This window comes from Sceloporus occidentalis, unplaced genomic scaffold, assembly GCF_023333645.1.
Source record: "Sceloporus occidentalis isolate IW3139 unplaced genomic scaffold, rSceOcc1.0.p SCAF_127, whole genome shotgun sequence".
Classification (NCBI taxonomy): domain Eukaryota; kingdom Metazoa; phylum Chordata; class Lepidosauria; order Squamata; family Phrynosomatidae; genus Sceloporus; species Sceloporus occidentalis.
Window position 1 is genome coordinate 538,310 of NW_028317107.1, and position 12,054 is coordinate 550,363.

General features: G+C 46.8%; 1 protein-coding gene across 1 annotated transcript; it reads right to left on the bottom strand.

Moving 5' to 3' along the window:
• Positions 1 to 490: 490 nt before the first annotated feature.
• On the bottom strand, positions 491 to 11,608 carry LOC149281782 (uridine-cytidine kinase 1-A). The gene is made up of 7 exons (XM_089499003.1): positions 11,519 to 11,608; positions 4,805 to 4,964; positions 4,251 to 4,347; positions 3,475 to 3,617; positions 2,620 to 2,714; positions 2,352 to 2,400; positions 491 to 672 (listed from the first exon to the last, which is right to left on the bottom strand). Exons 1-7 carry the CDS (start codon positions 11,606 to 11,608, stop codon positions 491 to 493), a joined length of 816 nt encoding a protein of 271 aa, XP_089355129.1.
• Positions 11,609 to 12,054: the final 446 nt, after the last annotated feature.

Here is a 12,054-nt window from a genome sequence, read left to right on the forward strand (position 1 = left end):
GGTCAGAGACCCACAGATTAGGTATTTAGGAGGCGTATTCAGTCCCGCTGTTGCCCAGCGGAGGTCTGAGTGCCAGGAGGTAAAGCATTTTGCTCTGAAAGAAATCGCTCATTTATTCTGCAATCCCAAGTCTAAGAAAAATAACTGGCATCTGAGCGGGAACCCAGCCCTAAGCGGACGGTCGCTGCCACGTTACACGCTCTAGAAGTCTATACATCCCGTTCTAGTCAGTTTAACCTCCTCCCTATGTTCCGGCTGCTGTGGCTGTCCGGAAGTAAAGGGGTTAATAAGATGCTATTAAAGCTATTTGATGTTCTATAGATAACCCTATATCCGGTGTAAGGTTAGTAGACCATCACACCCGCCTGCAGCCGGAGTCTGTTACCCTTCCAAAAGTTATCGCATGTTGGAAATACGGACAGGGGGAGAGGAGCCGTGGGATTTTGGGGAAAGAATCCGAACCGCACCGGTTACTCCCGATGAATCCGGCTCAGTGAGGCCGGCTGCTGGATTCCAGGTGAGTGCGCTTTCCAGGAACGAGTGCCACTCCGGATTCCCCCGGCCCGGGGAAGGTCCTCTTCGTGGAGCGGCCGTTCTGGATCCCGCGCTGCCATTTACAGATGTCTCCGTTGAGGATGTCTTGGATGTGCTGTACGATCAGGTTAATGGCCACTGCAACGACAGACACGGCTACAATTAGTTAATCATGTCTACTCACGCTCCACTCATTGACTGGTCGGTCGTGTTAATGGTTACCTTGCATTTGATACAGCATAAGATGAGGGGTTCAGGGGTGTAACACCCCTGCTTTTCACCTGGTATGTCTTTTACCTGGCTGTCTCCATACCCTGCTGCTATCGAAGGGTTACGATTGGTGCCCTCTAGTCTAGCCTGATGGCAATTGTTGGCCGAGGTGTGCACCAGCTGCCTCCTGTATGCAATCACCTTATCCAACCACTCGTGAGGCGGCCCTATATAGCTCTAGACCCCACTTGGAACGAGCTTGCTTGGACTTGTATCTGCTGTGGCCTTTCCCGTCTAAGTGGACTCTTCTTAAGTGGACAGATAAGAGTTAAAACAGGAGTTAGACAGGAGGGGGACACCACACACAACGCAAAAAGCAGGTAAGGCACATAGGCGTATGCTTGCTGCACTCCTACCCTACTATGACCCCATACGTGTTTCCATGTCCTCTACCCACAAATCCCACAATCACTGCAGCCTCTACACCCCTTGACAAACCCTCTACAGTCCACATAACTCCGTCCCATCTATCACCCAACCCTATCTCATATGCCTGTCCTTCATACCCCAAACACCACTAAACACTCACAAGTAAAGGCATCCAATGCCCACAAATCACATTCCCATATGTAGTCCGTCTGTATCCTACTCCCCATACCCTTCACAATCAAATGTACACTTCTAAGCCCCCAACAACTCGGCACCCCCTTACAGCTCTACGCCCCTATACTATACACCATAACCCTATACTATACAACACTATACCTTACATCTCTACCCTCCTATCCAAATACACCCCTACCCGCCCTCCTCTCACAACCTGCAGCTTTCCTCTACTGTTATTACCTCTTCCCACTCCCATATTCAGGATTTCACCCGCGCCGCTCCCCTCCTGTGGAGTTCCCTTTCCCGTTCCGTCAGACTTTCTGCCTCGTACACGACATTCAAAACCTCTCTGAAAACTCACCTTCAGGGAAGCGAACAACATTCTTTCCCATTACTCCCAGCCATCATCCTAATCACAGCCATCGGAACAAACGGCTTCAACACATCATCAGAACCAGATCAACTCATCCTCATCCAAGCCTTCCTCTCCTATTGTCTCACTCCCCTCAACCACCAACTAGATTGTAAGCTCACAGGAGCAGGGCCCTCTTCTCCTTTGCACCAGTTTGTTATTATATGTGTTTGTGTTATTGTTCTAATGAATGTAACAGCGCTGCGGCATAATAAATAAATGTAATGTAATGCATGGCCCTACACACTTACACATAACACCAGCTGCCATTTTGTTTTTAAAAACGTATCTTTTCCATTTTCGATCTTATCACCAGTATATCAGAACATATCTTCGATGCACCGCGACACCATTAAAACAAAAAACAGGCTTAAATATTTAAGAAGCAGGAGGGTTAACGTTATAGTGAAGGAGCAGTCAAGGTTCTTGAATGGTCGTAAACTCAAGAACCACGTGAGACACCTGGATGTGAAATAACAATAAAAACCTCAGCTTTAACACCGCGTAGGAACCGTTTCGGGGTTAAGTTTACGATACGGTTTCATATCTAAAACACATAAGTAACTGAGTGCCCGTCGGCAGTACTTACCCATATTATCAACCCCCCGCGGGATAATTACATCCGCGTACTTCTTAGTCTAAAAAAAAAAAAAGGAAAGGTGTGAGGTTATGATAAGAGGCGAATGGTCTACCGCGGTGTCCCCTACGCTCTTCATCAACCCAAAATCAGCCCTGGGGCGTGGATATGAAACAATGCATTATCCTGGGCCAAGTCTGAGCAGGAGAAGCTCACAGAGGTTGGCATCTCACGGTATATAGCCAAGGTGGGGAGTCTCCGGGGGGGGGGTGTATATTACCGGCAGGGAGAACTCCTCGAAGGCCGGCTTCACAAACGTCGTGTACTGCGTGAGTATCTGCTCCAAGTCTCTGCCTCGCTTCATGTCGCGTAGAACTGAAAGAGAGAAAACGTGACACTGTGTTCGTCACCGGCGGGTGGAAGAGCTGCGTGGATGATGGGAGAGGGTGTGTGAATGTATGGTGTTAGCGTGAGTTACTGTGGGGCAGTGTGTGCATGTATCAGTGTTTGGTGTTACTGCGCATGGTTGTTAGTGTATAGTGTTAGCATGAGTGTGGGGGTATTCGAATACGGTGTTTAGAATGTGTGTGTTAGTGTATGGTGTTAGGCTGTATGTGTTACCGTGCATGGGTGTTAATGTATAGTGTTAGCATTAGTTGTGTGGGTATTCGAATACAGTGTGAAGAGTATGTGTGTGTTAGCGTATGGTGTTACCATGTCAGTGATGTGAATGAGGGAGAGTATGTATGTGTGTAATGTATGGTGTTAGAGTGAGTTACTGTATAGCAGAGTGTGCATGTATCAGTGTATGGTGTTAGGATGTATATGTTACCGTGCATGAGTGTGTGTAATTTATGCTGTTAGAATGAGTTTGCGTGTCAGTATGCACATATGGGGGTACTAAAGAAATACTGCACCTAGGGGCCATTAACCCTATGCTCACCCGTTAACTGAACTGCATTAGACTGCAAACTTTGGGGACTATTTAAGTCTATGAGCAACACTCAGAGTTCCTCATGGAAGATGTTTCAAGGAACGTCCCCCAAGTTCAGACCCGAGCCGTGACCCCCGAGTACCTTAATGGGGGCACTTGCCTCGTTTTCTCCCCTGTAAACGCCAGAATTTACAAACTTACCCCTCCGGGACAACCTGACATCAGAATCTGTATCGACAAAAAGTTTCAGATGGAACATGTCCCTGATTTCTTGGTTGTAGAACGCGAGGATCCCCTCAAACAGCAGGACGTCGGCGGGGTACACAGTGGTGGTCTCTGGTAGCCTGAGTTGGGGCGAAACATGACTAAAGTCCATCATGGTGGTCTAAACATATGCAATCTTCCCCAGGTCATGTACGAGTTCTATCTGCGGTCACATCCACACTAGAATTTGACGACCATTTTTAATTACCATATTTGCTCGATTATAAGACGACCCTGATTATAAGACGACCCCCCAAAATCTGAATATTAACTTAAGGAAAAAAAAAAGAAAAAGCCTGAATATAAAATGACCCTATAGGAAAAACGTTTTACCAGTAAATGTTAATTCATGTAAACTATTTTTTTTAATAAAAGCTATGATTGAGAAAAATATTTTGTTTTTATTTCCTTTTATTTTCCAACCTGCCCCCCCCAGTTATGCACATCTGCCCCCTGGCTTGCCACTCTGCCCGATAATGCCTTATACCCCCTATATGCCACTGTGCCCCATGATACGCCTTTTAACCCTCTATATGCAACTGTGCCCCATGATATGCCTTTTGACCCCCTATGTGCCACTCTGCCTCCAGAAATGCCTTATACCCCTATATGCCACTATGGCATTTAGGGGGTTAAAAGGCATAATATGGGGCAGAGTGGCATTTAGGGAGGTATAAGGCATTTCAGGAGGCAGAGTGGCGACACGCACTTACCTGGAATGAGTTACAAAGTCATAAATGGGCACATCCACAATCTGCCCTTCCAGGATACGGGTCAGCGTTCTGTGCATCAGGTCATTATCAAACGCGTCTAGAAATGGGGCAAAAAATAACACTTTAACAATAAATCCATAAAGTAGAGACCCGGAGCAAACCCCCTATCAGAGGCTTCACCCGTACGAGCGCACAGTCCCGCCGTAACACGACCGGGTACTGGAAGTCCACATACAGGTCCCACCAGGAGAATATTACAGGCTGCTCATCATCCACAAGATGCCATTCCATTACAGTCCAGCGCGTGATGGGTTAAATTACAAACGGCCACCAAATAAGTGAAATCGGTTGACTTTTTACCATCGGAAAAGAAAGATCCCCCTCGGCCCGATCCAGGCCCCGCGTCAACAAGCCCCATGTTTTTGGAGAAATCATTTCGTTGCATTAAGTGTCTGCTAGGGAACGATAACTAAATGGTTGATCAAAACAACCTGCAGCGTCCCCAAAGGTTCAGGAATTATTTACCGGGGGGGGGGGAATATAGATTTACTCACCGGGGTGATCGAAGTTGTACTGTCCTTTGACGGCCCTGGCTTTCTGCTCCGTCGTTAGCACTTTGTAGAACCGGTCCTGGCTTAAAATGACGACTTTCCTCTGCCGGTGATCCACCTCGTTCTGCCCCAGCAGCTCCATGATCTTCTCGCACACCGTCGACTAACAGGCAAAATAGCACAAGATGTTCCAGAGATCACATAATATGCATTAAATACACGCGTGAAGATACCGCAGAGCGCGCACGACAAACATTACAGCAGCGTGTTCTGTTTTTCAAACTGGTGCAGGACTCAGAACACGGAATAAATATGCACAGCCTCTCATACTCCAATGAACTGCTGAGGGAGGGTAAGCAGAAGCCGTCCAAAAATGCCAATTATTTTAGTAGATTCTCTGGCCTGACGGGTGAACCTCGAGCCGACAGAATCCCAATAATTACCAAATAACCAGAAAATGGAAATAAATCACAAGGCAGCCAGTAATATTAAGAAATGCAGACCCCACACTGGACACACACAGTCACATACTTACACTGACATACACACACACACACTCACTCACTCACACACACACACTAACATCCCTACTGACACACACACACTGACATACCCACACACCTACACATACTCACATACCTATACACACACACACTCACATACTTACACTGACATACACACACACACACTCACATCCCTACTGACACATACACTGACATACCCACACACCTACACATACTCACATACCTATACACACACACTCACATACCTACACACTCACATACCTACCTACACACACACACACACACACACTCACTCACTCACTCACATACACACACACGCACACACACACATTACAAAATATTGATTGGGGGAGGGGGGCAGCTCTCCTGCATCCATGTGCCAGGGAATTCATTATATTTCGGGGGTCAGACTCAGTCAGTGTGGGGACCGGACACAACACCCCCCTGCTGCCCGATCGCTCCATGAGAGCGACAGTGCAGCGTTACCCCTTCAATGCCGCGGCATTTTAGGGGTTAATTCCCGTTTTGTACGGGGTTCTGCAACAGCAAAAACACATGAGCGTGGAGAGCAGCCCCAACCCTCCCCTGCTGCCTGATCGCTCCCTGAAAGCGACAGTGCAGCGTTAACCCCTTCAATGCCACAATTGTGTATGACACATTCGTGGCATTGCAGGGGTTAACATTTGTCCCCATTGAAAGGGTTAAAAAAAACCAAAAAAACAAAAACCCAGCACTGACCTAAAAGTCCAGGGTGCTCCCAGGTGAAATGCTGCGAGTTTAGTAAGTGGGCTGATGATGATCGGATCCCTCCTGACCAACTGTTAGTTTAAAAAACATCCTGGCTCCTAACTTTTTTAGCTGGCGCCTAGATTCACAACTAATTTGTCAAGCCCTGTGTTACTGTGTGTACGTATGGTACTGTGTGTGTACATATATGTTACTGTGCGTGTACGTATGGTACTGTGTGTGTACATATATGTTACTGTGCGTGTACGTATGGTACTGTGTGTGTACATATATGTTACTGTGCGTGCACGTATGTTACTGTGCGTGTACGTATATGTTACTGTGCGTGTACGTATGGTACTGTGTGTGTACATATATGTTACTGTGCGTGTACGTATGGTACTGTGTGTGTACATATATGTTACTGTGCGTGCACGTATGTTACTGTGCGTGTACGTATATGTTACTGTGCGTGTACGTATGGTACTGTGTGTGTACATATATGTTACTGTGCGTGTACGTATGGTACTGTGCGTGTACGTATATGTTACTGTGTGTACGTATGGTACTGTGTGTGTACATATATGTTACTGTGTGTACGTATGGTACTGTGTGTGTACATATATGTTACTGTGCGTGTACGTATGGTACTGTGTGTGTACATATATGTTACTGTGCGTGTACGTATGGTACTGTGCGTGTACGTATATGTTACTGTGCGTGTACGTATATGTTACTGTGCGTGTACGTATATGTTACTGTGCGTGTACGTATATGTTACTGTGTGTACGTATGGTACTGTGCGTGCACGTATGTTACTGTGCGTGCACGTATGTTACTGTGCGTGCACGTATGTTACTGTGCGTGTACGTATATGTTACTGTGCGTGTACGTATATGTTACTGTGCGTGTACGTATATGTTACTGTGCGTGCACGTATATGTTACTGTGCGTGCACGTATATGTTACTGTGCGTGCACGTATATGTTACTGTGCGTGCACGTATATGTTACTGTGCGTGTACGTATGTTACTGTGCGTGTACGTATGTTACTGTGCGTGTACGTATATGTTACTGTGCGTGCACGTATATGTTACTGTGCGTGCACGTATATGTTACTGTGCGTGCACGTATATGTTACTGTGCGTGCACGTATATGTTACTGTGCGTGTACGTATATGTTACTGTGCGTGTACGTATATGTTACTGTGCGTGCACGTATATGTTACTGTGCGTGCACGTATATGTTACTGTGCGTGCACGTATATGTTACTGTGCGTGCACGTATATGTTACTGTGCGTGCACGTATATGTTACTGTGCGTGCACGTATATGTTACTGTGCGTGCACGTATATGTTACTGTGCGTGCACGTATATGTTACTGTGCGTGCACGTATGTTACTGTGCGTGCACGTATATGTTACTGTGCGTGCACGTATATGTTACTGTGCGTGCACGTATATGTTACTGTGCGTGTACGTATATGTTACTGTGCGTGTACGTATATGTTACTGTGCGTGTACGTATGTTACTGTGCGTGCACGTATGTTACTGTGCGTGCACGTATATGTTACTGTGCGTGCACGTATGTTACTGTGCGTGCACGTATATGTTACTGTGCGTGCACGTATATGTTACTGTGCGTGCACGTATATGTTACTGTGCGTGCACGTATATGTTACTGTGCGTGCACGTATATGTTACTGTGCGTGCACGTATATGTTACTGTGCGTGTACGTATATGTTACTGTGCGTGTACGTATATGTTACTGTGCGTGTACGTATATGTTACTGTGCGTGCACGTATATGTTACTGTGCGTGCACGTATATGTTACTGTGCGTGCACGTATATGTTACTGTGCGTGCACGTATATGTTACTGTGCGTGCACGTATATGTTACTGTGCGTGCACGTATATGTTACTGTGCGTGTACGTATATGTTACTGTGCGTGTACGTATATGTTACTGTGCGTGTACGTATATGTTACTGTGCGTGTACGTATATGTTACTGTGCGTGTACGTATATGTTACTGTGCGTGTACGTATATGTTACTGTGCGTGCACGTATATGTTACTGTGCGTGCACGTATATGTTACTGTGCGTGCACGTATATGTTACTGTGCGTGCACGTATATGTTACTGTGCGTGCACGTATATGTTACTGTGCGTGTACGTATATGTTACTGTGCGTGTACGTATATGTTACTGTGCGTGTACGTATATGTTACTGTGCGTGTACGTATATGTTACTGTGTGTACGTATATGTTACTGTGCGTGTACGTATATGTTACTGTGCGTGTACGTATATGTTACTGTGCGTGTACGTATATGTTACTGTGCGTGTACGTATATGTTACTGTGCGTGTACGTATATGTTACTGTGCGTGTACGTATATGTTACTGTGCGTGTACGTATATGGTACTGTGCGTGTACGTATATGGTACTGTGCGTGTACGTATATGTTACTGTGCGTGTACGTATATGTTACTGTGCGTGTACGTATATGTTACTGTGCGTGTACGTATATGTTACTGTGCGTGTACGTATATGTTACTGTGCGTGTACGTATATGTTACTGTGCGTGTACGTATATGGTACTGTGCGTGTACGTATATGGTACTGTGCGTGTACGTATATGTTACTGTGCGTGTACGTATATGTTACTGTGCGTGCACGTATGTTACTGTGCGTGCACGTATATGTTACTGTGCGTGTACGTATATGTTACTGTGCGTGTACGTATATGTTACTGTGCGTGTACGTATATGTTACTGTGCGTGTACGTATATGTTACTGTGCGTGTACGTATGGTACTGTGTGTGTACATATATGTTACTGTGCGTGTACGTATGGTACTGTGTGTGTACATATATGTTACTGTGCGTGCACGTATGTTACTGTGCGTGTACGTATATGTTACTGTGCGTGTACGTATATGTTACTGTGCGTGTACGTATATGTTACTGTGCGTGTACGTATATGTTACTGTGTGTGTATGTTACCGGGCCTAATGGTTCTTCTCAAGCTCCATGTTTCTAAGGGAAGGTCGGCTTTGTGCCGTCTCGGGTGCAGTAAGCGTTATAGTGCCGTACGTGTGAGGCGTACGCGTGAGGCGTGTGTGTTGTGCGCTCTGTGGTGCATTGTGATGTGTCTGATGACATCACTTACCAGGCATTCTCTTGCAGCCGCTGCTCAGACAGACATGACGCGGAGGATGCTGCCGCTGCTAGTTTTGTGTTTGCTGTTGACGCTGGACCTGTGTTGTTACTGCAGGCCAGTACCGGAGAGGTGAGCGCGCTTCGTGCCAAGCGTGGCCCCCGCGTGCCCCCCCCCCCTTCGGCACAGTCCGGTCTAACCTTTTTAAATATGTCCCCGACAGCTTCCCCGGAGACATCCCAGATGACTTCGAGGCCCCGCTGGAATTACCCATCGAACATTTGGGGATGGAGGACGGTAAGATCTGAAGCCTTTGGCATAAAACCCCATGAGCTGACACTCAGAACCGGAACACGCGGTGCGGCGGCTCCCACAATGTTCTCCTAGAGGTTGCTAAACCCCTAAAACTCCTGGAAATACCCCAAACACATATATACGCACTGGGTAGACGCCCCGGACATCGGCCCGCCTAAAAAGCCCCCTCTGCGTTCAATATTCTAACGCCCCTTCATTGAATCTCAAAGACCCCCATGGGAAACGTACTCGTAAATAATTTTTAGCCGTAAACTGACTTAAAACAGAGAAATTCTCGCTGCCCGACAGCAGATCCGATCATCTGACGAGATCTCCCTTTTCTAGAGTACGGGATTCTCCCGTTCCACCCAAAGTTAATCCGCAAACGGATCCGACCGAAGACTAAAGGACTACGGAGCAAGAAAACCAAGAGAGACGACCCGGACATCCAGGAGCTGTATTATGACATCATCTAACAGCAAGTAAGTAAGAACAGTCATAGAATGCCTCGGTCTTAATCACTCAGACACCCTGACTAATTAAAGTCTATGGAGGGACGGACTTCGTTAGCATTGCCGTAAAGCATCAGCTCAGTGTGGTGATTGAGCAGAGGAAGTCACCCAAAATATCTAATGCAGAATAAATACACATCCGCAAAACCGGACATCTCTAAATACAATCTATGCAGTCAGAGATAAGGAGTGTGCGTGTGAGTGTGAGTATATGCGTGTGTTCCAACACCTGAGACAAACTCACCTGTTGGGGTGATGGTTGTGCATGTTTGTTTGTGTGTTAATGGATGATTAAGTGTCAGTGTGTGTGTGTATGAGTGTGTGTGTGTGTGTATGAGTGTGTGTGTGTGTGTGTGTGTGTGTGTGTGTGTGTATGAGTGTGCGCGAGGTTAATGTCCCACTGTCGGCTGTTGTGCCAAATGCCCCATTTATCAGTATTGCCCAAGATGGGCGCTGTAGATCACATAAGGAAAAAGTCCCAAGCAAACCGGGGAGGAAAAGAGATCTGGGTCCCAAAAAGGGACTGGACCTCCTAAACAAGGACACATGGGTGGTATAAACAGCAAACACCTCCGATACAAATCTAAGGGGCAGATACATACATACTCACACACGCACATATACATACTCACACACGCATACATACTAACACACATACATACTCACACACGCACATATACATACTCACACACGCATACATACTAACACACATACATACACACACACACAAATATAAACACACACATGCATACTTACACACACACCAATACCGGCTTAGGAGGGGGGAGTCCCCTGGCCGTCAGCTCTTGCGCTCCCTCATGCTGCCTGCGTCCAACTTGGTCAGCGAGCGGGGAAAGTGTGGTGGTCTTGGCGGTGCTGGGGCCAGGGCCCCACCCAATGCGGACTGAGTCGGGTTCTGGCGCTGTCACTATGGCAGCACACACTGTCACTATGGCAACACACGCTGTCACCACGGCAGCACACGCTGTCACTAAGCCAATATTTATCAAAAGAGCGAAGTCGGCTTCTGTCAGGTTCCACTCCGCGACTAACATCCCCACCACGCAGCAAGTGACACTACAATGCCCACATCCATTAACTCTACACGTGCCACGGGGGCCACTCTCTGCCAGCATGCAATGAGCTGCGAGTACCATACAATAATCATACTAATAAATAATAATACATTTATAATAATAATCATAATAAACAATAATCATAATAATAATACATAATAATCACAATAAATAATAATCATAATAAATAATAATAATAGTAACCCGTCGGGGGGGGGTCATCCCTCCAGGGCCAAAGGGCTACGCACAATTAACTGCTAAACAGAAATAATGCCCTGAACCCCACCCCGGGGTAACTGCAGACGCGGCTGGTCACCTGGTAACTGCCCCAAATACCCCACCGTGCCAAACACGTGCAGTCAGAACATTTTGGGCAGAAATATTGTTAAAAGCCGCCCCTGGTCACAGCAGGGGGTCCTCACCTTGCCGCTAGCCGTCCCTCCGCTCACCCCGATCAGGAAAGGCCGCTGGTGGCCCCGCTCCGCTACTTCCAGGCTACCTACAGAAGCCATGGCCGTAATACCTGCAGCCAACGGGGGTGGGTGGCTGGAGGGACTACGTCACCCAGCAGCACTTGCGCCGCCGCACCCCCGAAACTACCCGTTTCGCAAGCGCAAAGCCTGCTGGGACTCGTAGTTCCCCCAGCCCAGAGCTGCACATGCGCCTGGGTGACGGTCATATGACCTACAGGGAAGTGACAGCTCTAATGACATGCAGGGGACCGAGCTGTCAGCCGAGACATCACTCATTTAACTCCTTATCTGCTGGGAGCGGCGGGGTCTCATCTGTGTGCACGTTTGGGGTTATTGCTTATTTATCACACATACTATACCACACGTACTATAGTGTACTATACTGTACTATAATATACAATGCTATCCTATAATTTATTATAATATACTATAAAATACACTATACTGTACTATAATATACAATGCTATCCTATAATTTATTATAA